General features: G+C 42.6%; 1 protein-coding gene across 2 annotated transcripts in view; it reads right to left on the minus strand.

Annotated features, from left to right (window-relative positions):
- The window catches only part of MRAP2 (melanocortin 2 receptor accessory protein 2), a 58761-nt gene extending 31686 nt beyond the window's left edge, over nucleotides 1-27075 (minus strand). The window contains exons 1-2 of one of the 2 annotated variants that reach the window (XM_061207384.1): nucleotides 27009-27075; nucleotides 11934-12066 (exon numbers count right to left, since the gene is read on the minus strand). In XM_061207384.1, coding sequence (XP_061063367.1) covers nucleotides 11934-12060 — 127 coding nt within the window. In that variant the 5' untranslated portion in view covers nucleotides 12061-12066; nucleotides 27009-27075. Of the gene's footprint in view, nucleotides 1-11933; nucleotides 12067-26957 lie in introns of both variants that reach the window. The other variant, XM_061207383.1, reaches the window with a different exon arrangement.
- Nucleotides 27076-27837: the final 762 nt, after the last annotated feature.

Genomic DNA, 27837 nt, shown 5'->3' on the forward strand with positions numbered 1-27837 from the left:
AGAAAAATCTCAAATAAACAATCTAACATTACACCTAAAGGATCTAGAAAACAAAGAACAAACAAAGTTCAAAGTTGGCATTAGGAAGGAAATAATAAAGATCAGACCCGAAATAAATGAAAAAAATAGAAAGGATTAATGAAACTAAGAGCTGGTTCTTTGAAAAGATAAACAAAATCAACAAGCCAACAGCTAGACTAACCAAGAAAAAAAAATGAGAGAGAGGAATCAAATAAATAAAGTCAGAAATGAAAGAGGAGAAATTACAACTGATACCACAGAAATACAAAAGATTATAAGAGACTCCTAAGAACAATTATACACCAACAAATTCAACAACCTAGAAGAAATGGATAAGTTTCTAGAAACACACAAACTTCTAAGACTGAAATATGGAGAAATAGAAAATCTGAATAGACCAATTACTAGTAAGGAGATTGAATCAGAAATTTTTAAAAACTTCCAAACAAACAAAAGTATAGGACCAGGTGACGTCACTGGTGAATTCTACCAAACATTCAAAGAAGATTTAATACCTATGCTTTTCAAACTGTTCCAAAAAAATTAAGAGGAGGAAATGTTTCCAACTCATTTTACAAGGCCATATTATCCTGATACCAAAACCAGACAAGAATACCAAGGGGAAAAAAATCACAGGCCAATATCTTTGATGAAAATAGATGCAAAAATCTTCAACAAAACATTAGCAAACTGAATTTAACATACATTAAAAAGATCATACACCATGAACAAGAGGGATTTATTCCAGGGATGCAAAAACAGTTCAGTATCTGCAAATCAATCAACATGATACACCACATTAACAGGATGAAAGATAAAAATCATATGATCATATCAATCGTTGCATAAAAAGCATTTGACAAAAGTCTACATCCATTTACAAGAACTCTCAACAAAGTGACTATATTAATAGACATTTCTCCAAAAAGACATACAGATGGCCAATAGGCACATGAAAAGATGCTCAACATCACTAATTATTAGAGAAATGCAAATCAAAACTGCAATGAGGTACCACCTCACACCAGTCAAAATGACCATCATTAAAAAGCCTACAAATAACAAGTGTTGAAGAGGGTGTGGAGAAAAGGGAACCCTCCTACACTGTTGGTGGGAATGTAAGTTGGTGCAGCTGCTATGGAAAACAGTATGGAGGTTCCTTAAAGAACTAAAAATAGAGTTGCCATATGATCCTGCAACCCCACTCCTGGGCATATACCCAGACAAAACTATAATTCAAAAAGATACATGCACCCCTATGTTCATAGCAGCACTATTCACAATAGCCAAGACATGGAAGCAACCTAAATGTCCATTGACAGATGAATGGATAAAGAAGATGGGGCACATATATACAATGGAATATTACTCAGCCATAAAAAAGAATGAAATAATGCCATTTTCAGCAACATGGATGCAACTAGGGATGATCATACTAAGTGAAATAAGTCAGAAAGAGAAAGACAAATACTATATGATATCACATATATGTGGAATCTAAAATATGGCACAAATGAACTTATCTACAAAGCAGAAATAGACTCACAGCTATAGAGAACAGACTTGTGGTTGCCAAGGGGGATGGGAAGGGAAAGGGATCAAGTTAGAGTTTGGGGTTGGTAGATGCAAACTATTACATTTTGAATGGATAAACAACAAAGTCCTACTGTATAGCACAGGGAACTATATCCAATCTCCTGGGATAAACCATAATGGCAAAGAATGCATGTATGTGTATAACTGAGTCATTTTGCTATACAGCAGAGATTGGCACAACATTGTAAATCAACTATACTTTAATTTTTTTAAAAAGTATCATCTAAGTACCAAATAGAAACACAATGTTTTGCAGGGCTGTTTATAGGAGAGCAAAGCTGTTTTGGTACAACTTAATATGGCTTATAAACTTATATAATGTTCTCTTGAATGAGTTCTTGGATGCAAGTTGCTGAGATTAAATGTAACAGGACAGCATGGGAAAAAAAAAAGTGGGTATGGAGGAAATGTACCTCAACTTAATAAAAGCCATATATCAATATAACAAACCCACAGCTAACATCATACTCAACAGGGAAAAACTGAAAGCTTTTCCTCTAAGACCAGGAACAAGACTAGGATGCCCACAGTTGTCACTTTTATTCAACATAGTATTGGAAGTCTTAGCAATTAGACAAGAAAAAGAAATAAAAAGCATCCAAATTGAAAAGGAACAAGTAAAACTTTCACTATTTGCAGCTGACATGATACTATATGTAGAAAACCCTGAAGACTCCACCAAAAAACTGTTACAACTATAAAAATGAATTCAGTAAACTTGCAGGATACAAATTCAATATACAGAAACTCTGGTATTTCTATACACTGATAATGAACTATCATAAGTAGAAATTAAGAAAACAATTCCATTTACAATTGTATCAAAAAGAATAAAATACCTAAGAATAAATTTAACCAAGGAGGTGAAAATCTCTATGCTGAAAACTGTAAGACTCTGACAAAAAAAACCTGAAGAAGACACAAATAAATGGAAAGATATTCTGCATTCATGGATTGGAAAAATTAACATTGCTAAAATGTCCATACTATGCAAAGCAATCTACAGATTCAACGCCATCCCTAACAAAATACCAATGACATATTTCACAGAAGTAGAACAAATAATTCTAAAATTTGTATGTAACCACAAAAGATCCTGAATAGTCAAAGCAATCTTGAGAAAGAACAAACCTGGGGGAATCATACTCCCTGATTTCAAAATATACCACAAAGCTATAGTATCAAAACAGTATGATATTGGCATAAAAACAGACACACAGATCGATGAAGAAAAGAGAGAGCCCAGAAGTAAACCCACACATATATGGACAATTAATCTATGACAGTGGAGCCAAGGACATAGTATGGGGAAAGGACAGTCTCTTCAATAAATGGTGTTGGGAAAACTGGACAGCCACATGCAAAAGAATGAAACTAGATCACTCTCTTACACCATACACAAAAATTAACTCAAAATGGATTAAAGGCTTGAATATAAGACCTGAAACCATAAAATTTCTAGAAGAAAACATAGGTGGTAACCTTATTGACATCATTCTTAGTGATTTTTTAGAGATCTGACTCCAAAGGCAAGGGAAACAAAAGCAAAGATAAATAAATGGGACTACATCAAACTAAAAAGCTTCTGCACAGTGAAGGAAACCATCAACAAAACAAAAAGGCAGCCTACTGAATGGGAGAAATCAGTAAATCATATATGCAAAAGGGGTTAATATAAAAAATATAGAGAACACATACAACAACAAAAAACACACACAACGCTACTAAAAAATGGGCAGAGGATCTGAATAGACATCTTTCCAAAGAAGACATACACATGGCCAAAAGGCACATGAAAAGATGTTCAATATCACTAACTATTAGAGAAATGCAAATCAAAACCACAATGAGATATCACCTTACAACTGTTAGAATGGCTCTCAAAAAGACAAGAAATAGCAAGTGTTTGAGAGGATGAGAAGAAAAGGGAACACTTGAGCGCTACTGGTAGGAATGTAAATTGGTGCAGCCACTATACAAAACAGTATGGAGATTCCTCAAAAAATTAAGAATAGAACTACCGTATGATCCAACTATTCTACTTCTAGGTATTTATCTGAAGAATATGAAAACACTAATTCGCAAAGATATATAAACACCTATGTTCATTGCAGCATTATTTTTTAAATTTAATTTTATTTATTTTTTTATACAGCAGGTTCTTATTAGTTATCCATTTTATACATAGTGGTGTATATATGTCAATCCCAATCTCCCAATTCATCCCACCTCTCCCCCCATGCCCTGCCACTTTCCCCCCTTGGCTCTCTCAATTTTTCATCATTAGTGTATAGGAATGCAAGAGATTTCTGTGCATTCATTTTGTATCCTGCAACTTTACCAAATTCATTGATTAGCTCTAGTAGTTTTCTGGTGGCATCTTTAGGATTCTCTATGTATAGTATCATGTCATCTGCAAACAGTGACAGTTTTACTTCTTCTTTTCCAATTTGTATTCCTTTTATTTCTTTTTCTTCTCTGACTGCCATGGCTAGGACTTCCAAAACTTTGTTGAATAATAGTGATGAGAGTGGACATGCTTGTCTTGTTCCTGATCTTAGAGGAAATGCTTTCAGTTCTTCACCATTGAGAATGATGTTTGCTGTGGGCTTGTCATATATGGCTTTTAATATGTTGAGGTAGGTTCCCTCTATGCCCACTTTCTGGAGAGTTTTTATCATAAATGGGTGTTGAATTTTGTCAAAAGCTTTTTCTGCATCTATTGAGATGATCATATGGTTTTTCTCCTTCAATTTGTTAATATGGTGTATCACATTGATTGATTTGTGTATATTGAAGAATCCTTGCATCCCTGGGATAAATCCTACTTGATCATGGTGTATGATCCTTTAATGTGTTGTTGGATTCTGTTTGCTACTATTTTGTTGAGGATTTTTGCATCTATATTCATGAGTGATATTGGTCTGTAATTTTCTTTTTTTGTAGTATCTTGGTCTGGTTTTGGTATCAGGGTGATGGTGGCCTCGTAGAATGAGTTTGGGAGTGTTCCTTCCTCTGCATTTTTTTGGAAGAGTCTGAGAAGGATGGGTGTTAGCTCTTCTCTAAATGTTTGATAGAATTCACCTGTGAAGCCATCTGGTCCTGGACTTTTGTTGGTTGGAAGATTTTTAATCACAGTTTCAATTTCATTACCTGTGATTGGTCTGTTCATATTTTCTACTTCTTCCTGGTTCAGTCTTGGAAGGTTATACTTTTCTACGAATTTGTCCATTTCTTCCAGGTTGTCCATTTTATTGGCATAGAGTTGCCTGTAGTAGTCTCTTAGGATGCTTTGTATTTCTGCAGTGTCTGTTGTAACTTCTCGTTTTTCATTTCTAATTTTAATGATTTGAGTCCTCTCCCTCTTTTTCTTGATGAGTCTGGCTAATGGTTTATCAATTTTGTTTATCTTCTCAAAGAACCAGCTCTTAGTTTTATTGATCTTTGCTTTGTTTTCTTTTTTATTTCTGCTCTGATCTTTATGATTTCTTTCCTTCTACTAACTTTGGGTTTTATTTGTTCTTCTTTCTCTAGTTCTTTTAGGTGTAAGGTTAGATTGTTTATTTGAGATGTTTGTTGTTTCTTGAGGTAGGATTGTATTGCTATAAACTTCCCCCTTAGAACTGCTTTTGCCCCATCCCATAGGTTTTGGATCATCATATTTTGTCATTTGTCTCTAGGTATTTGATTTCTTCTTTGATTTCTTTAGTGATCTCTTGGTTATTTAGGAATGTATTGTTTAGCCTCCATGTGTTTGTGTTTTTTACGTTTTTTCCCCTGTAATTGATTTCTAATCTCATAGCATTGTGGTCAGAAAAGATGCTTGATATGATTTCAATTTCCTTAAATTTACTGAGGTTTGATTTGTGACCCAAGATGTGATCTATCCTGGAGAATGCTGTGTGTGCACTTGAGAAGAAAGTGTAATCTGCTGTTTTTGGATGGAATGTCCTATAAATATCAATTAAATCTATCTGGTCTATTGTGTCATTTAAAGCTTGTGTTTCCTTATTAACTTTCTGTTTGGATGGTCTGTCCATTGGTGTAAGTGAGGTGTTAAAGTCCCCCACTATTATTGTGTTACTGTCGATTTCCTCTTTTATAGCTGTTAGCAGTTGCCTTATGTATTGAGGTGCTCCTATGTTGGGTGCATATATATTTATAATTGTTATACCTTCTTCTTGGATTGATCCCTTGATCATTATGTAGTGTCCTTCCTTGTCCCTTGTAACATTCTTTATTTTAAAGTCTATTTTATCTGATATGAGTATTGCTACTCCAGCTTTCTTTTGATTTTCATTTGCATGGAATATCTTTTTCCATTCCCTCACTTTCAGTCTGTATGTGTCCCTAGGTCTGAAGTGGGTCTCTTGTAGACAGCATATATATGGGTCTTGTTTTTGTATCCATTCAGCGAGGCTGTGTCTTTTGGTTGGAGCATTTAATCCATTCACGTTTAAGGTAATTATCGATATGCATGTTCGTATTACCATTTTCTTAATTGTTTTGTGTTTGTTTTTGTAGATCCTTTTCTTCTCTTGTGTTTCCCACTTAGAGAAGTTCCTTTAGCATTTGCTGTAGAGCTGGTTTGGTGGTGCTGAATTCTCTTAGCTTTTGCTTGTCTGTAGAGCTTTTGATTTCTCCATCGAATCTGAATGAGATCCTTGCCAGGGAGAGTAATCTTGGTTGTAGGTTCTTCCCTTTCATCACTTTAAGTATGTCATGCCACTCCCTCTGGCTTGTAGAGTTTTTGCTGAGAAATCAGCTGTTAACCTTATGGGAGTGCCGTTGTATGTTATTTGTTGTTTTTCCCTTGCTGCTTTCAATAATTTTTCTTTGTCTTTAATTTTTGCCAAATTGATTACTATGTGTCTTGGCGTGTTTCTCCTTGGGTTTATCCTGTGTGGGACTCTCTGTGCTTCCTGGACTTGGGTGGCTATCTCCTCTCCCAGGTTAGGGAAGTTTTTGGCTATAATCTCTTCAAATATTTTCTTGGGTCCTTTCTCTCTCTCTTCTCCTTCTGGGACCCTTATAATGCAAATGTTGTTGTGTTTAATGTTGTCCCAGAGGTCTCTTAGGCTGTTTTCATTTCTTTTCATTCTTTTTTCTTTATTCTGTTCTGCAGCAGTGAATTCCACTATTCTGTCTTCCAGGTGACTTATCCGTTCTTCTGCCTCAGTTATTCTGCTATTGATTCCTTCTAGTGTATTTTTCATTTCAGTTATTGTATTGTTCATCTCTGGTTGTTTGTTCTTTAATTCTTCTAGGTCTCTGTTAAACATTTCTTGCATCTTCTCAATCTTTGCCTCCATTCTTTTTCCGAGGTCCTGGATCATCTTCACTATCATTATTCAGAATTCTTTTTCTGGAAGGTTGCCTATCTCCACTTCATTTAGTTGTTTTTCTGGGGTTTTATCTTGTTCATTCATCTGGTACATAGCCCTCTGTCTTTTCATCTTGTCTATCTTTCTGTGAATGTGGTTTTTGTTCCACAGGCTGCAGGATTGTAGTTCTTGCTTCTGCTGTCTGCTGTCTGGTGGATTAGGCTATCTAAGAGGCTTGTACAAGTTTCCTGATGGGAGGGACTGGTGTTGGGTAGAGCTGGCTGTTGCTCTGGTGGGCAGAGCTCAGTAAAACTTTAATCCACTTGTCTGCTGATGGGTGGGGCTGGGTTCCCTCCCTGTTGGTTGTTTGGCCTGAGGCGACCCAACACTGGAGCCTACCTGGGCTCTTTGGTGGGGCTAATGGCGGACTCTGGGAGCGCTCACGCCAAGGAGTACTTCCCAGAACTTCTGCTGCCAGTGTCCTTGTCCTCACGGTGAGAGACAGCCACCCCCCGCCTCTGTAGGAGATGCTCCAACACTAGCAGGTATGTCTGGTTCAGTCTCTAAGGGGTCACTGCTCCTTCCCCTGTGTCCCAATGCACACACTACTTTGTGTGTGCCCTCCAAGAGTAGAGTCTCTGTTTCCCCCAGTCCTGTTGAAGTCCTGCAATCAAATCCCGCTAGCCTTCAAAGTCTGATTCTCTAGGAATTCCTCCTCCCGTTGCCAGACCGCCAGGTTGGGAAGCCTGACGTGGGGCTCAGAACCTTCACTCCAGTGGGTGGACTTCTGTGGTATAAGTGTTCTCCAGTTTGTGAGTCACCCACCCAGCAGTTATGGGATTTGATTTTATTGTGATTGCGCTCCTCCTACCATCTCATTGTGGCTTCTCCTTTGTCTTTGGATGTGGGGTATCTTTTCTGGTGAGTTCCAGCATCTTCGTGTCAATGATTGTTCAGCAGTTAGTTGTGATTCCGGTGCTCTCACAAGAGGGAATGAGAGCACGTCCTTCTACTCTGCCACCTTGAACCAATCCACAGCATTATTTACAATAGCCAAGATTTGGAAACAACCTAAGTGTCCATCAATGGAAGAATGGATAAAGAAGATGGTACACACACACACACACACACACACACACACACACACACAGAGAAAATGGAATATTACTCAGTCATAAAAAAGAATGCAATGTTGCCATTTGAGACAATATAGATAGACCTTGAGGGTATTATGTTAAGTGAAATACATAGACAGAGAAAGACAAATACTGTATAATTTCACTCATATGTGGAATCTAAAACAAACAAACAAAAAAATTGATAGACACAGAGAACAGATCAGTGGTTATCAGAGGGGAAGGGAGTTAGGGGACAGGTGAAATGGGTAAAAGGGGTCAACTATATGGTGATGGTGGATAACTAGACCTTTGGTGATGATCACTTTGTAGTGTACACAGATGTTAAAATATAATTTTGTACACCTGAAACTTACATAATGTTATATACCGATTTTACCTCAATTTAAAAAAAAAAAGACTCCCACTAGAGAGACAAGCCTCCTAAACATCTAGCTCTGAAAGCAGACAGGGCTTGTGTCCATGAGAATCCAAGGTTACAGCAAACAAAGGAGCAGTTCTTCATGAGCGCACATGACTATCTCCCCAGGGCTCAGTGCAGGGGGAGCAGGCAAAAACACCCATTTCCCAGTCTTTCTCTGAGAGGGGTTTATCTGCTTACTTTAGAACATGATGCCTGAGGGCCAGACTTCTAAATTATCAGGCATCTAGGGGCCAGCTGTGATCCTTCCCAGGGACCAGTGAAGCCAACAGACACTTCCCTGCCTTCTCCTTCTAGCCCACTCCAATAATAAAAAACCAAGTTGTCAGTATCTCCCTGGAAGGAGCTTTTATACAAGTCTGGTGCCCCAGCTTTTGCAGCTGCTGCCCAAGGGACTGCCTGATATCCTAGTTCTGATAGCCATGAGTCCCACAGGACTGTAGTTCTTAAAAAGCCTGACAGCACCCTTCCATGGCTCTCCACCAGGCTCAGCACAGAAAGAGCAGACAAAATGCCCATTTCCCAGTTTCTCCCTGGAAAGAATTTAACTACTTACTCTGCAGCTGCTGCCTGAGGTTCTGCTTCTAATCAAACTGCATCTAGGCACTGACCACATCCTCTCCTTCCGGACACAGACAGGTCTTGACACACCCTCAATTACTAGGAGCTACTAATACAAAGAAGTTTGCTTGAACAATCATACAAGTTTGAGAGAAAACTAAGATCTCAGGCCTGGCTGAATGACAAGGTTCATTTCCTATATAAGACCACTGTGCTAAGACTGGGAGTGGTGGCTCTTTTATCTAATGCACAGAAACCAACACAGAGAGTCAAGGAGACTGAAGAAATAGAGGAATATGTTCCAAACAAAAGAATAAGATAAATCTCCAGAAACAGATCTTAGTGAGAATTCAAAATAACGGTCATAAACATAGGGGTAAGCTCCTTGACATCACTCTTGGTAATGATTTTTTGGATTTAACACCAAAAGCAAAGGGAACAAAGGCAAAAATAAACACGTGGGAGAAGGGAACCATCAACAAAATGAAAAGGCAAACTATGGACTTTGAGAAAACATTTGCAAATCACATATCTGGTAAGGGGTTAATATCCAAAATATACAAGGAACTCATACAACTCAATAGCAAAAAAACAATGCAGTTTAAAAATGGGCAAAGGGGGACGTCCCTGGTGGTGCAGAGGTTAGGAATCTGCCTGCCGATGCAGGGGTCACGGGTTCGAGCCCTGGTCCGCGAGGATCCCGCATGCCACGGAGCAACTAGGTCCGTGCACCACAACTACTGAGCCTGTGCTCTAGAGCCCACGAGCCACGACTACTGAAGCCCGTGTGCCTGGAGCCCGTGCTCCGCAACGAGAGAAGCCACCGCAATGAGGAGGCCTGGGCACCGCAGTCGGGGGTGGCCCCCGCTCGCTGCAGCTAGAGAAAAGCCCATGCGCAGCATCGAAGACCCAACACAGCCAAAAATTAAAAAAAAAAAAAAAAAAAAATGGGCAAAGGGCCTGAATACACATTTTTCCAAAGAAGATATCCAAATGGTCAATAGGTACATGAAAATGTGCTCAACATTGCTAATCTTTAGAAAAATGCAATTCAAAACCTCAAAGAGATATCATCTCACCACTGTTAGAATGTCTGTTACCAAAAAGACAAGAGATAACAACTGTTGGTGAGGATTCGGAGAAAAGGGAGCCCTTGTGCATTGTCGGTAGGAATGTAACTGGTGCAGCCACTATGAAAAACAGCATGAAATTTCCTCAGGAAATTAAAAGTAGAACTACCATATGATCCAGCGTTCCCATTTCTGGATATATATCCAAAGGAAATGAAAGCGTTATCTTGAAGAGGATATCTATACTCCCATGTTCATTGTAGCATTATTCACAATAGCCAAGGTATGGAAACAACTTAACTGTCTATTCATGGATGAATGGATTAATTAAATGTTATAGATAGATAGATAGATATTTGAGTATTATTTGGCCTTTAAGAAGAAGGAAATACCGTCATTTATGACAACATTTGCGAAACTGGAGGGCATTATATGAAGTGAAATAAGCTAGACAGAGAAAGACAAATAGTGCATGATATCACTTATATGTAGACTCTAAAAAAAAGAGAAGTCGAACTCATAGAAACAGAGAGTAGAAAAGTGGTTGCCAGGGGCTGGGGGATTGAGGAAATCAGCAGAGGTTGGTAAAAGAGTATAAACTTTCAGCTATAAGATGAATAAGATCTAAGGATCTAACGTATAACATGGAAAGTATAGTTGATAACACTGTTTTGTACAATTGAAATTTGCAAGAGAATAGAACTTAAATGTTCTCACCAACAAATAAACAATCAAACAAATACACACCTGAGGTGATGGATGTGTTAATTAACTTGATGGGGGGAATCTTTTCACAACATATAAAATATATCAAATTACCACTTTGTATACTTTAAATATATTACAATTTTATTTGTCAAGTATACCTCAATGAAGCTGAAAAAAATAGAAAGCCCACTTTGCAAGTAGGAGTGAGGAATCATGAATGCCAAGACAGCTTAGAGTGGCAGCGGCCAGGAAACACAAAAGAAGTGAAAGCATTTCCTTTGCCACATTTGCATCTTCAATTCTAGTCTCTCTTGTTATTTCCTAGCATGTTCCATTAATCTGAGCCAGATAAGAACCTACGATTTTTATGGTGCTGCGGACATTCATTCTGAAACAAGCAAACATCTCTGGAATATTTATGGGGTAACCACGACAGGACTCAGTAGTGGGCAGTACTTTCTGCTTATTATGTCAACTCTGCTTAAGGAAACTGAGCTGCTTCATGCTGGCCAGTCAGCAGACACTTATGACTGGAGGTGGACGGTAACCTTCATAGAGTTATATTTCCTTGCTCTGTGCTGGATCATTGATCACTCCAATAACACAAAGCACAATGCATGCCTATAACACAGAGCTGGGAATGACTGCGGGCTATTCTGGTCCATCACTACGAACACACACAGACAGACTGCTTTCCACAGCCCCAGAAACCCAGCGGGGCTGAAAGGACGTTGCGGACTGTTACAAGAGAAGGTTCTTCAAATTAGAGTTCCAGATTCTATTTGTGTACACATTTTTGATGGTCCAAATGTTCACATGGTTTCAGAGAGCTGGCATCATTAATTTTTTTAAAATCTCAATTTGAAAGTGACATTGATTCATGTTCCCCCACTAAGGGAATCTTTCAAGTTCTTCGTCAATCATATTATACATCCCTGAGCAACAAGCCTATATTTGGAGAGGGTGTTTTCCAGGGATTTGGGGGTAGAGGACAGATTTCTATAAAAAGAATGTTCAGGAAAAGTAAACACTGGGGATTTCACAGGTTAAAGCAAACACACATCATGCTTACAATGGGGAATTGCACAAGACTTACATTTGTGAGCCTTCAGTCCTTCAAAGGAAACTGGTCCAATCTCATAATACTCATATTCCCAGGTGTAATCAGAATTAGATGCAGATTGCTGGGACGTCCTGTTAGAAACTAACCTCTGGGTAGACATCTCCACCTGCAGAAATGGAGAAAGGCAAGTGTAGAGTCTGTTAACGCATCCACATTGTCCTTGACCATGTTCAGGAGGTCAGCAGGCAACGGCCTCAGGAAGGTGCTATCCACCAGGTCAGGGACAGCCCTCCCTGGCTGCCTGCATTCCCAGTGGCCATTACTTCCTTTTATCTCTCCACGAGACTGGTATGTATTATTTGCAACCAGAGGCCATGTCTTCTTTCATGGTTGTTCCCCCAGAACTTAAACCAGTGCCTGGCACATAACCAACTTCCAATAACCGATGAAAGAAGGAAGTAAGGAGGGGGAGAGTGTATCAAAATCTCTGAGATCACGACTTCAGCCTCATCACCTATCACCACCTATACAGAGCCTACAGAGAATAAATAAAATCAGTATCAGAAGAGAAGAAGCTCAGTAGACCTCTACTGGGCACCTAGCATGCAAAAATAAAGACATGCGACCTATGTCTAATGAAATAAGGGTGAAGAAAAAAGAAGGGGACAAAAAAAGTCACATCATTGGAGAAGATTCTCAGTGGAATCCCCAATCCTGGTCACTGCTAACTCCTGAAATCTGTCCTATTTTCAGGATGTCCCAATGCCTTGTTTGTTATAATTTGAGATTTAAAAATGCTGACTTCTTTGCGAGACGAGGTTGTACTGTGCAGCATGGATACCAAAGGCGACAAGTCCACAGAGCCAATATTCAGTACTGAGCATCTGCTGTATGTGAGGCACCATACATTGTGGGCTAGGAGGAGATGTTAGACCAGGACTCCAGAGACCTCCCCTAATAATGGGGAAAGAACACTAAGTGACAACAATAATATAAGGGAAAATCTGAATAAAGTACCAGCCAAAACCAAGATCCACTGAGCAGTATAACCACTGGATCCCACTCCACGAGAGCTTTCTGAAGCTCCCCTTCTCCCACCCCCCATAGGGCAGTACCACCCACCACATTAGGGCACAACCCCCAGAGAAACTGAGGCAAAATCACCACCACCCCTCTGGCCCAAGGCACGAGTCTCACCTTTCCCTCTTCCGTTCTTCCCCAGGCCAGTCCTGGACCCCACAGAAACAGACTCCAACCCCTCACATTCTATTGTTCAAAAGATGGTGTGCTCTGAGCCAGAGACGCGTGCCAGTATCAGAATTAGAGGGTGACTCTGAGTGCCCAGCCAGGCGAATCACTCCTCTAAAGGTAGAAGAGAATGTACCAATTGTCCCTTGGGAAAGAAAGCTACACAAATTTTAAGAAAACTCTTCTTTGAGTAAGGATTCAGTTACCTTCCTAATACCGGCACAAAAATAACATAAAATCATTACCACCATATCTTCTTTGGCATTTCTAGTATTTGAACAAGAGTTGATTTCCCTCGACGATGAAATAGACGAGGGTCTTCATCGTTGTTCTCCCTCCATTTGCTATGTTGCCAGGGAAGACACTTCAGCTCTCCCAGCCACATTTTCCTCATCTGCAAAACCGACCATCCTGACTTCCTGTTGTTGGAAGGAAGTGGTTCTGGCTACAGTCACTAATTGACACCATCATCACCCACCTGGCCCACTTCTTGAGCCTCCTGTTTTTTCTGCTTCTACTCTTACAGATCCGTTGCAATCCATTCTCCACACATCAGCCAAAGATCTTTTAAAAAGACAAATTGCCCTTGTCACTCTTTTGCTTAGTACTTTTAAATGGCTTCCCATTGTTCCAAGGACAAAGTTCAAAATCCTTAAAATGTCTTACAAGGTCATGGCTTGAGCCCTGCTGTCTCCTCTCATCTTGCCTCCTACCCTATACCAAGCCACACTTGGATTTCTTGCAGTTCCTCAAATACTTCATGCTCCCTGCAACGGGCACACATTCCTCCTACCACTTCATCCTAACCCACCCCTCCTTCTCTGCATACTCTTGTCATCTACACCGGAATCAGCAAATCCAGCCCACTACCTGTTTTTGTATAGCCTGCAAGTGAAAAATATTTTAATATACTTAACAGTTGGGGAAAAAAATCAAAAGAATGATATTATTTCATGACCTGAGAGAATTATGTGAAATTCAAATATCAGAGTCCATAAATAAGGATTTATTGGAACACAGCTACCCTCGTTTGTTTTTGTATCTTTTGTCTTCTCTAGCACTATAACAGCTGAGTAGTTGTGACAGAGATAGTAGAGCTGCAAAAACCTAAAATATTTACTTTCTGATATTTTATAGAAAAAGTTTGCCAACCCCTCCCTGCCTTGAGAGCCATGGGAAAAAAATGATCTGAGCTTCTGTTTTCCCATCAGGAGAATGAAGGTGAGAACAGTACCTACATGATGGAGTTGCTGTAAAGATTAAATGTGATGCTGCATGAAATGTGCATAGCCAGGACCCAGGTTGAGATCAATCAAGAGTAGCCAGCACTATTATCATAAGCTAAGAAATGCTAGTCTGGGATAGAAAAGCCTAGGTTTATTCTTTAGACAACACCAACTCCCCTGTCAGCCAGTTCCTATCAACTTCACCATGTGGTTAATTGATCTGTGTAGTCTAGACAAATGAATAAAATTACTATAATAAAAAATAAGTCAAAAGGCATTCGTTTCAATGGTTTAAACATCATAATGAGAAACGTACATCATGGGATTCATGATGTTTCATCAAGTCAAAAATATGGTAATAATTTCTCTTTTTTTAAGGAAAATAAGATGAAGTCTGGTTTGAGCATACCATTTTTATTGGAAATCAGCATTACAGCCAATGTAATAAGCAGAGGGAGGCACTGGGCTTCATCTGGTGTCAAAAATAGAAAATAGAAAAATAGAAAAAAGTACATGAAACAATGGAGAAAATAAAGATGAGAGAGTGTTTTCCATGCTCTGAGCATCACTCCCCATGGCTATGCTCTTCTCCACATCCGTGCAGTGGTTCCCCATCCGTGGCCGCCCAGGCCCATGGGACCAGAGGGTCTTCCTATCGGCTCAGGAAGAAGCATTAGCACCACCTGCACAGGGCCAGCCAGGAACTAGCAAGCAAAATATCTGTAAAAGGGTCAGATACCAAGAAGCATCAACCGCTTACCTACCACAGAGAGAGTGTCTTTTCATTCCTTCTTTTTCTCTCCCTTACACCATTCCTGTTCTTCTAAGTGAACTATTTAAGGATGGAGGGAGACCATAGGTGAAAAGGTCCTGAGAGTGGAAAGGCTGCCCTTTAAGAGAGGACACCTGACAGATGCCTGGAGACAAGAGGTTCTCTGGGGAAGCAGAATAGGATGCCGGCCACCCCCCTCCCACCCAAGCAGCCACCGTTGTGGAGGACTTCAGATTAAAGGAGCGGCTTGTGTTTTCACTGGCTATTTTCTCTCAGTTCTTGAATTCCAAAGATAGATTTGGAGGATAGAACCTCTGGCTTCTGCTTTCACCTCGCACCCCTGAAAAAGTTCATGAGGTAATGTTTTCATGCAAGTCTCAGATCAACCAGCTTGGGCCAGCCATCACATGCACAAGGACAAACAACAAACAGAAGGCAGGATTTTGTATATAATGTCCATTGTCGTAGTTCAGGGTTGCCTTTCTGAGCTTTGCAGACACAGAAGCTAGCACTGTTTCACCATTTGGAAACTGCCAGCATGTCTGGGTATCAGCCTCCCGAGGGTGATATTCTCATCACAGTGAGGAATGTCTGGGCCTTAACACACACTGAGGGAGAGGCAGGGGGGTGCGCACTGAGGCTTACTCACGGGGTGCTGGAATCAGACAGCTGCCCTCTTCAGAACACAGCAAACAGGAAACGCAGAGCTCGGTGTGTGGCTGCCTTCTGCACCCACCCTGCTCCTGCACACCCCCTCCTGAGATTCTCTTAATGTCAGATTTCTTCATAATATTAGCATCATTAAAAATAACTTCTTCCAGAGGAAACATATCCCAAACAAGCCTCCAGGAGCTGCACGGAGAGACTAATTGATCTTTTGAGTCTCTTGCCAACAACAATAATGAAAAATTATGACTGCACCTCACAGCCCCACCTGAAAAGGAAGTTTACCTTTTCCAGGTGTGCGCAGGGTAGTTTAGGCCAGCTTATGGGGGTGGGAGAGGGAGGGAAGACCTCAAATGCAAACAGAGAGGGCTATTAGCAGGTCCCAGACACCTCTCATGGCAGTCTAAACAACCCTCTTCTCCCACCCACATTCCCAACACTTTCATCTCTTCTTTCAATTATCCAGTCTTTCCTCCTCCAACCCAGATTCCCACACCACTCCTGGGCACCCTCTTGCCTTCTTAAAGACAGGTCAAGCAATTCTCTCCACCTCCCTGAATTTGGGAAGATGTATATGGACATGGAACCTCCCATGGAGTGACTAAAAACTCTTCATCAGTAGCCTTGGTGGGTCACGTTGGGTACATGGGCCAGGGGAGCTGTTTCCTTGGAACTGGACCTTTATTTCCATGTTAAGGGGTAGACATCAGCATGTGAGTTTTCCAAGTGGCCACCAACTCAGGGACGGGACTAGCACATTAAAGAGAGAACCAAAAGATGCCTATAAACCCTAAAAAATGAGCACACGTGCACGCACACACACAAAACTGACAACACAGCCAGGAAGATACCCCAAGCAGCTGTTGGCCAGTGCCACAGACCCAAACACCCAAGGTGATCAGCTTGTATGGAGGCAGACCTAATGACCCATTTGGATTTGAGATCAAAATTCCCAACTTCAGTCATTCTATCTTCTTTCTGTTCAATTCCCAAATTCCAAAAGTGGGCATGCCACCCAGGATGCCAACCTCCATTCTGACCTGGGCCATGAAGGTCTCATTAATTACTTATTCTTATCTCTTTCTTCCTTCTATTCCTAGGAACAACTATCCCCATCACAACAGAGAAGTCACACTCTTGACCCATCACCCTTTCTCTCTCCCAGCCAAGACATCCAAAAAACCAAAGGTAAAGTCTGGCCAGGCTACATTCTGGTCACTGAGGAGCCCAAGGTCAGAACTTCAGAAGCACAGCTTTAGAAGCTTAATTCCCTCATTGCGCAGAGGTCTGACCAGGCACCCAATCAGAACTGACGGTGCACTCAGCTTACCTGCATCTATGTGGGGAGGACCAAACAGAGAAAATGAGAGTCTGCAAGGTTATGAGTCGGGCTCATGGTTAGACCAGAGCCAGCTGGATATTCCTAAAGCATTTCTAAAAGGCACTACATCCCAGCAAGGAATCACGTTTGACCCCTAAAATCAGAACCTCCAAGGTCCCCTCCCAGGGCAGTGCTTAACAAACGCTGACATGGTCTTCTTCCCAGCACACTGCTCTTTTTTATAGATTCCGTACAAACCACATTCTACCTGCACTTGTTACTTTAATTCTCAAGTTTGCAGATTCCTTTTCTGTGAATCCATTTTAAGTCAGCAACTTCTTTTGAGGGTGTGGATTTTTACTTTCTTCAATTAAAGAGGCAATGCTTCCAGGACTTTAGACTTTAGTCCTCCTCCTAACTATTATCTTTTGACTTGAGCCTGCATCTTACTTTTGAAGTCTGAGATCCTGGCCACTCACTTCAGGCTAGAGATGTTACACACACACACACACACACACACACACACACACGGTTCCTCCTCCCTTCTCAAAAGGACATACCTCCCAAATTTCTCTACATTATCAAGGTTTATGCCTTCCTGGGTATTTCCTAGAAAGTACTCAGTTACTCAGCAGACTTCAAAAACGTGGTGGCTGACAGCTGGCAGAGGAATTCTGGATGCATCTTCCCCCTGCCTCTCCCTACTTCTCCACTGCACAGCAGCAACTTATTTCTAGGAACAAAACATGGAACAAAAAGTGTTTGCAAGCCTTAAGATTTCCTGTCTGAATATCAGAATCAATGCCAATAGAAGAACAACTTCTAAAACTAGAGACGAAACTTAATATTTCGTACAGCTAGATATTCAGCCAATACCTGAAATGCAGAGATGCTGAATTAACAAGCGGGCATCCTTCCTCCACCAGCTGTTGCCTCAAAGAGGATAAGAGGATAAGGGGTGGGTCCTACACGCACCTCCTCTAGTTATATTCTGGGCACCTACATAGTCGTAAATAGGCTGAAAAGTACTTTTTAAAGTTGGCGCTTCCCGGCTCTGTGGTACTCCCTGGGTCAGCCCAGCAAACGGTTATTGCATGACCTACTGGAGGGGGGCGGGGGACACAATGGCTGTCCTTGAGCCCTTTGGAGGGGTCTCTGGAGATGGTAACAGACCTCTGCAATACACCACAGTACAGGCTATGCTAGGAGTGCACGAACCAATCCTCTGGTGGCATTCTCTTCCTTCTGGTCTCTTTTCCATCAGGGCAGGGGCCTCCCCTGCTTGCTCACCGCTGTATTTCCAGCAACCCACCCAAAACCTGGCTCATATCAGACATGCAATAAGTACTTATCGAGTCAGTTTCTCATGATGTGGAAAAGCCACAAAATTATCTTCTTTCGCCCTTTCTCAACCCTAAACCCGAGAGCAGAGTTCTCCCATTCTAACAGAGACTTCAGCTGGACAGAGAGAAGAACGTCAGGCCCACACAGGGAAAAAACACCCAAGAAAGGAGCTGTAAAGGCTCCATCGGGGAAGGATTTCCCGAGAAGTGACGAGGCACGGCTCTGAGATGCGTGTGGAGGTGGCAGGCACACTGCCCTCAGCTCTGCAGATTTAGGGAGCTGGGTTTCCACAGTCTTCCAGGGCTGAGGCGGTAACGCTGACCAAGCGAAGGAGAATGATTTATAACCAGAGCATCCATTTGTGGAATTACAATAACGAACAAAATGGCCAAGCAGATCAGGGCACATGTTTTACACAGTCTGGGAAACAAAATTGAAGATTAGATTCACCACATTAGCTGCTGAATGTGGAATTAGGGCAAAGGAGTCATGTTACATAATATACCCCATTGCACACAAGAGAGAATGCTCTGCTGTTTGTCCTCTATCCCAACACGGATGCCCTGTTGCAGCCACAAAGTGAGGACACTCTCACCGGTGGTGGGGTTGGTGTCCCCACCGTGGAAATGTCATCCGGTTAGTGAACTCCTGCCTCTTTCTGGACCTTGCTTTTCTTGGTCTGGACTTCTAAATAGTCTAGGCATGTTGAGGACACCAGTAGAATCCCAAGTTGACCACTCTCTTATAATTAGGTTTTTTGGGTTCCTATTACTATTTATTTTTTGCTTTATTCCTGAGCCTTCCGTAAAAGTACGGCAGAAGATCTAAATAGACATTTCTCCAAACAAGACATACAGATGGCCAAAAAGCACGTGAAAAGATGTTCAACATCACTAAATATCAGAGAAATGCAAATCAAAACTACAATGCTGGAGAGGGTGTGGAGAAAAGGGAACCCTCCTACACTGTTGGTGGGAATCTAAATTGGTGCAGCCACTATGGAGAACAGTATGGAGGTTCCTTAGAAGACCGAAAATAAAGCCACCATATGATCCTGCAAATCCACTCCTGGGCATGTATCCGGAGAAAACCATAATTCGAAAAGAGTCATGTACCACAATGTTCATTGCAGCACTACAATGAAAAAGAATGAATATATGTGTATGTATAACTGAATCACTTTGCTGTACACTTGAAACTAACACAACATTGTAAATCAACTATACTCCAATGAAATTAATTTAAAAATAAATTAATTAATTTTTTTTAAGTACTAGAGTCAAGTCAAAGAACCAGCTATCAAAAAGCGGTGCTTCGGGGCTTCCTTGGTGGCGCAGTGACTGGGAATCCGCCTGCCAGTGCAGGGGACACGGGTTCAAGCCCTGGTCAGGGAAGATCCCACATGCCGCGGAGCAACTAAGCCCGTGCGCCACAACTACTGAGCCTGTGCTCTAGAGCCCGCAAGCCACAACTACAGAGCCCGTGAGCCACAACTACTGAGCCCGCGTGCCTAGAGCCCGTGCTCCGCAACAAGAGAAGCCACCGCAATGAGAAGCCCTCACACCACAACGAAGAGTAGCCCCCGCTCGCTGCAACTAGAGAAAGCCCACGCGCAGCAACGAAGACCCAACGCAGCCAAAAATAAATAATAAATAAATTTATTTAAAAAAAAAAAATTGGTGCTTCATCATGAAATAACACTTCACACCCCTTCGAATGGCTATTATCAAACAAACAAAAAAAACCCAAACCAGAAAACAGTTAAGTGTTAGCAAGGATGCAGAGAAATTGGAACGCTTGTGTGTTGTTGTTAGGAAGATAAAATGGTGCGGCTGCTATGAAAGATAGCATAGTGGTTCCTCAAAAATGTAAATATGGAATACCTTATGACCCAGTATGTCCACCTCAGGGTATATACCCCAAAGAACAGAAAGCAGGGGTTCCAAGAGATATTTGTACCTCACCATTGCAGCATTATTCACAACAGCCAAAAGGAGGAAGCAATCCAAATGTACACTGGTGGATGAACGGATAAACAAAATGTAGTATGTACGTGCAATGGAATATTATTCAGCCTTAGAAAAGAAGGAAATTCAGACATATGCTACAACATGGATGAACCTTCAAAATATTATGCTAAGTGAAGTAAACCAGACACACAAGAACAAATATTGCATGATTCTACTTATATGGGGTATCTAGAGCACTCAGATTCATGGAGACAGAAAGTAGAATGGTGGTTGCCAAAGGCTGGGAGAAGGGGGGAATGGAGAGTTTTTGTTTAATGGATACAGAGTTTCAGTTTGGGAAGATGAAAAACTTCTAGAGACGGATGGTGGTGATGGTTGCACAACACTGTGAACGTACCTAATGCCACTGAGTTGTACGCTTAAATATGGTACACTTTATGTTATGTATATTTCACTCAAAAAATGTTCTAAAATTTTTTAAATAAGAAAAGAATACTAATAAGAATCAACATTTCCTGACCAATGCACTAGGGCTGGGGGAAGGTAACTGAGAGCTCCCCAAAGTAAAAGCCCACCCAGGGGACAAAAGATGGTGCTGGGGCATCCAGGCACCCTCCCCGTGTGGGTCCTTCCTCCACGGCCAACCTTCAAGGATCCAGCTTTGCTCTGTTCAAGAGCCCTTGTGGCACCTTCTTGCCAAGTAAAAGGAATACTCTGTCCTGGCTGTGAGGAATCACGCTTCCCTATGCCAGGGAGAAGCTGGCAGAATATTTATGCTGTGCCAGCCGTGGTCCTCCCACTCGGACTAGTCCTGGAAATAGACTGCTTCCCAGTCTCTCCTTTCTATAAGTTTCACCTCCTATGGTCCCTGTCATTAGCCCACTGCATTTCAGCATAAGTCCACCACCAGTTATTCTTCCGAAGCTTCCGGGGCCTTCTCATGGATTACATTTAAAGTCTGTTGCTTCCCCAGGACAAAAAGGAAGTGCCTCAATCTCATAAAACCGGCTCCAGTCTCTGGGAAATGTTTCCTGGAGACCACCTGGATTTCATGGACCCGGAAAATTGGAATGCTGACATTTATATTTTGCCAAGTAAGGAAATGTGTAAAAAACAACTGTCATTAACAATTATTACTTCATAGACAAAAAGTTATTTTAAGCACCCTCCAAGTAGGAGAGATATAATCTCACAATAAAAATAGTCAGTCCTCTGCAAGAAAGGAAAGTCGGCTGTCTGGCATCAGTATTTTCACAGCAAGCAGACAGTTCCATGCAGGTCTGCACTACGTTGCCTCTGGCCACTGCACTCATGTGATAGCTACCTGGAATGGCTTAAATATTCACTCTCTCTGACAGCAAAGAGAAAGGGCTAAAAGAGCTGTAGTGAAATTCCCTTCCAGACCTATGACTCTAGAGCTTAATAAAGTACAAAGTTGCTTTCCACTTGCATCACAAACTCAAAGATGTGTGTCTATTTGTGAAAACTGTGTGTGTATGTATGTATATGTGTGTGTGTGTGTGTGTGTGTGTAGTACAATATGGATAAGGTCCTACTATGGGCTGAGTTGTGTTCCCCAAAATTTATAGGTTGAAATCCTAGCTCCCAATACCTTTGGATGTGACTATATTTGGACACAGAGTCTTTAAAGAGGTACTTAAGTTAAAATGAGGCTGTTGGGATAAGCCCTAATGCCATCTGACTGGTGTCCTTATAAGAAGAGGCGATTAGGACACACAGAGAGACACCAGGAGCACTCATGCACAGGGACAACCTTGTGAAGAGGCAGCAGAAAGACGGTCATCTATAAGCTAAACAGAGAGGACCAGAACAGATCCTTCCCTTACGGTCCTCAGAGGAAACCAACCCTGCTGACACCTTGATCTTGGACTTCCAGTCTCCAGAGCTGTGAGACAATGAATTTCTGTTGTTGAAGCCACTCAGATTCAGGTATTTTGTTACAGTGGTCCTAGCATACTAATACAGCTGCTGAAAGTAATTTTTTAAAACCAATGTTCTCTTTGATGAGTTAATTAGACAAACTCTCCTAGAAAAGCCATTAAAAATAACTTACTTTATACCAATCACTCCTACTCTCACCAAATAACAAATACATTTTTGGAAAAAAAAACAAATGCCATTAATCTATCCCACTATATGCCATCTTTAGCCACTACATTTATCATGGCCTCATCACCATGTCCTTCAAGGAGAAAGAACATGAACACATTAAAATTAGTATGAGTCAATTCAGCCCAACAAGGATATTCTCAACACTGTGAGCTTGACTTTGAGTGATTTAGTGGCGGTTGAAAAGTCAAGGCCTGTACCCTCAAAGAATTCAGAGAATTCAGGCTTGAATTTAGAACCATGCTTTCCCCTGCTGAATTTCACCCTCTTAAACACACACAAACACACACAGGTTGAGAAGCATCCAAAAAGCCTGATGACACAAACAGATAGCAGGTGCAACACAGTCATTAAGAAAGGAAGGGCTCATTATGGCAGAGGAGCCTGGGGTGGAGGGACCCTCAGAGATGGCCCTCTGAGTCTTTGCCCACTCTGTCCCACCTGCCAGCCTGCACTGCCATCTCCCACTCTCCAGACTCCTGCCTACCTTTGAGGGTAGGGCTCAGTCACCGTTTCCCCCATGGAATTCTGTCCAACTATCTCAGCCCCCGAGGACTCTTCACCTTTTCTCAAATCCCATCACATGGATTACTTAAATCTGTCATTTTAATAACGAGACGGTATAAATCAGATTCCCTTAGTGCCTCTTATTGAACCCTCATACTGATTTATATAGATGCTAGTATAAAGCATGACGGCCAGATGAATTAACGTTTTAATGGTACTAGGGAAACAACTGCCCTTTCCATTTTAATTAGTGGAATTTTTGAAACTCCTGGCATGAGTAAGACTAAGGAGAGCGAGATTGGCCATCTCTTAAATCACTTTGAGGATGATTTGGCAAACAAGCCTACTTTGTATTTATTGCTGATGGACTCTATCTCCAAGCAGCACACACTGTTCCTTACAGCCCTGAGCTGAATCATTCCTTTGACAAACAAGCAAGAAAGGAAGGGGACCAGGTATTTCAATCTCTGTTCTACAGAAAAGGAAATTTAAACTAAAGCAGTGGTTTAAGAGCTGGAGACAGAGTAGCAGGAAAGCTACACCTTCTAATGATCATTTTCTAACGATCTAATCCCTCCTAGGTCTCCCCTCTGTTTGCCTAGGACTGAGGGTGTCAAATAGCCCCCAAATCTTGGGTCACACCTGGTTCAACCTCCTGGAGCATCAATTTTAAGAGAAAACTTGGAAGACATTTTTATATTAAAAAAGTGCAGACACATTACAAAGTAAACTGCAAATATCAAATGGAAGCTCAAGATAAACATCTACTTGCTTCTGGCAGCCTTGGCCTCCGCTTTGGACTCCCAGAAAAACGAGATAACTCTCCTCGCCTATTGAGGTAATTTAGTGGAAATTTTAAAGAAGCTCTGGTAGGAATATGCGTAGGTTTACATGATATAGTTTCTAGTAGTTTCCAGATTTTCAGATCTTCATCATAAATTTCTGATTTTTTCCTTTTTTTTTTTAACAGAAGATAAAATTATATTTTCTGGGAAAATCTACACAAAGGTTAGGAGAAAGACAGGTAATGTTTATAAGCAATACCCTCACTCATCTCCTAGTTATTTTTTTTTTCTTATTCAACCAGGCAAATTCAGAGCCAATCCTTAAGGAAGCAGCTCCCTCAGCTGCCCCACCTTTGCCTTTAATTGTTGTTTTTGCTGTTCCCAAGTACATGCATGAGGAAAACAAGCGCACCTTTAGGGAGAATAATTACTTGAGGCTTATAAATTATTTTCACTTGAAGGGTTATGAAAAGTACCAATGTTCTCTAGGCAGGGGAAAATTACATAGATCTGGGTAACACAGACACTAGCAATAATTAAACCGAGACTTTTAAAAAACATCCATCATTTTAGCATCTCATAGATCCTCTATGTAATCTTGGACCAAATACTTAATCCCTCTGTGCCTTAGTTTCATCATCTGTTAAATGGGAATGGTGATAATTATATTCCCTACTTCATGGGGGTGCTACAGGATTGAGAAAAAATTACAAAACACTTATAACTCTGCTTGACACGTAATAAGCTCCATGAGAATATCTATTTTTTAAAAAGGCCTGTCCTTATCACTGCTCTCACAACCCACGTTTGCTATTGAGCAGCTACTTCACACGATGGTTCATTCGGGCCTGGTGGGCCATTAAGACCCTCAGGTTTCTTCTCTCACATGAACTGCTGCTTAATGGGGCCACCCATCCTTTACTTTTTTCATTGATTCTTTGAACCCAAATGCAGAACAGGACCTTCAACCCTACTGTGAGCCAAAACATTCTAGTATTATTATCTCTTGTCCAGAGATAAAATGGGTCTCGGAGAGTATCCTCCCAGATCTGTAATTGCCACAGCTCTGATAAATGTCCCCTCTATGTCTCTCTCCTGATGAGTGACACCAGGAGGTGCAGACTCAGGGACCACGCCTTGTGGTGTGTCCACTCTTCCTACGCCTTATCCTTAGGGATAGTATGATATTTCGTAAAACGCCTCTGCAAAGGCAGGACACACTTTAGATCATCCATGATGGGGAGCGGGGAGGGGACTGAGAATTCCGACTGGCAAAATATCTCAACATCTGGGGGCCTAGAGAAATGGGGAGGAGGAAGTTTACACTTTCCAGAAGGTGTTGATGATATTATTTGCAAGGTAAAAGACAGCCCCCCACTGTGAGCAGATGCAGTTAGCCTGGAAGAAACAATGGGGCAGCCGGGTTAGGTATGCACACCCATGCAGAGGCAGTACGATAAACAATGGACACACACCTTGCGTGCACACACACACGATTCATAAAACAATACCTGTCCTTGCACAAACAATGCACTCTGATGCTTTCTCTTCTCTTCTATTGAATTTCATGTTTTAAAAAATGTTGGTGCAACTCATTACACTGATAGCATTCCACTAAAGAGTCACAACCCACAGTGGATATGGCATGCCCCAATCTACAGCCCCAGTAAGGTTGCTAGAAAAGAGAAAGAAGTCCGTTTGGCATAAATTGAATTTGTAAATCCTTTCCTAGGTGGTCTTGAGCTCGCTTCTCTAAGAATTTGTTCTGGAGGGTTGCCAGGATTCAGTGTTTCCTTCTTTTGAAGTCTGCTGGCTCTGCTCTCATTTCTCAAGCCTGCTCTGAGGGACTGTGAACGCTTTCACTGCTCTAGGATGCCTGCTATTTGGGCCTTGAACAATCCAGCCTGGTTTCAGGGTTTCCAGATCCTCTTAAAGGGATTTGGGCTGCCCTTCTCACATTGAAAAGAAAGAAATCTATTGGTAGCAACTCAGCCTTCCCCTGTCACCTGTTAATATCACCTCATCTTCCATAAACACTGGATGATATTCCCGATTCGAACAAAACTCTTTATTGTTGGGCACCCCAGCTCCTGGCAGCCTCTCCTGCGTTCGGGACCCAATCCTTACAGCCGGGGGCCTTTCCTGCCTGCGTTCTCAGTGATGCGCCCCCAAGTGATGTACCTAAGGGCCACTGGCTCACAGTCCTAGTTTCCAGACCCTTCCTCCCCACTATTAACTGGGGGATTCAACTGGGAAAACTTACTTAATATCTCAACCTAATTTTCTTCACATGGAAACTGGAAATACGAGCACTTACCTTTAGGGTTTTCATGAGAATTAATTTACACGTGGGAGTTCCCTTCTCATCCCTGGAGTAGCGGGGACATTTCCCCCCAAGCTCCCTTTGCTTTCTGAACACCACGGAAGGTTTCGTTTTCGTCAGATGAAATCCACAGCATTATCTGGGATTGCCCGTGTCATCTAAACCGCGGCGGAAACCACAAAGCCTCCGAACAAGTTTCTAATGAGGCGACTCTTTGTCTTCCTCAATTGATTACGCAGAAAGGACGGAAACAGGGAGAAAAACGAAACCGATATTTCCCTCTAATCAGTAAAATGACCTGCAGGCAGGCGCCCCAGCGCAAACGAAATGAATTAACCAACCGTCAAACCGGCATCATTCCCAGAGCCCGGCTCAAGGCAGGGGGCCCGCACCCGAGGGCTGCGGGCGGCGCGTTCCTCCTGGACCAGCAGGTCCCCCGCGCCCGGGTCGGGGGGCTCTCTCGCTTGCCGGGCACATCGGGGCTGGCCGTTCTCCCCCCGGGCGGGAAAAGGTGTGACGGGTCAGTGAGCGGGAGCGAGAGGAGGAAGCCCACCCTAGCCCCAAGCGCCGCGCTTTCAGCCTTTTCCGATGCCCTAGCGCAGGACACGCACATCATCCCGCTGCGAAGAAGGCTTTGAACTTGGGTGCTCTCCACGGGCCCGCACTCTTGCCCTGGGCACCCTCGAGCCCCAGATCTCCCCTCCCCGCTCCCATCCTCCAACTCCGCCAAACTAAAAACCACCCCCAAACCACAGCGAGCCCGACCGTGGGAGCCGGAGGCGCACGCCCGCGGCGCCCCGTCCCGCCGGCGGTTACCGGCTCCGGCAAGGTGCGTGAGCGCCGCCGCCGCCTCCAGCCGCCTGGCCGGCGGGTGGCTCCCGGCGCTGCGGTGCGGCGGGAACGCGCGCTCCCGACCTGCGGCGGAGGCTGCGCGGGGCGCGGGGCCGCCCCCGGCCCCACCCCAGGAGCCCGAGGGCGCCGGGCCGGGAGGAGCGAGCTCGGCGGAACCCTCTGCGCGCGGGGGCGCTCGCGCACCGTCTGGATGAGAGCCTGCCGCGAGGAAGGGAAAGGGACCGGAGAGAATTGTTCGCCCTCCCGGCTGGGCAGTGCGTCCCCTTGGCCAACTTTGAGTGACAGGAGCCCAAGAGCTGAGCAAGAAGGAGTGCAGGTTGCAGGATGGATGAGGGTTAGGAAAAATCCTCAGCAGTAGGGTTCAAGTTCAGTTATGCTGGGACCCTCCGTCATGTGCTACTTTAATTACTACCTCAAATTTATCTCCTCCTGCCTCCTGGTACTGGCGCCCACCCAGTCAAATATCCCCCAAACGGGGCCCCCAAAGGATGGGACTGGGCCGGGCGTAGTTTCAAATTAGCGACGTGGCTCACTCCTCCCTTCCAGTAAATATTTATCGAGTCCGTATTCCATGCCAGACACCGATCTGGGCGCTGAGAAAATAGCCTCCTGGAGCCTATATTCTAGTGTAGAGACAGGCAGTCAACAGAACAAATAAGTACATGTCCCATATGGATAGCGACACGTGCTGTAGAGAAGAAATAACTCAGGAAGGGCACAGAAAATGTTGATGGTGGGGGGGTGTAGTTTTAAACCAGGTGATCGGAGATGGCCTCACCGTGGAGATGGCTTT

The sequence above is a fragment of the Eubalaena glacialis genome, chromosome 12 (assembly GCF_028564815.1).
Source record: "Eubalaena glacialis isolate mEubGla1 chromosome 12, mEubGla1.1.hap2.+ XY, whole genome shotgun sequence".
Classification (NCBI taxonomy): domain Eukaryota; kingdom Metazoa; phylum Chordata; class Mammalia; order Artiodactyla; family Balaenidae; genus Eubalaena; species Eubalaena glacialis.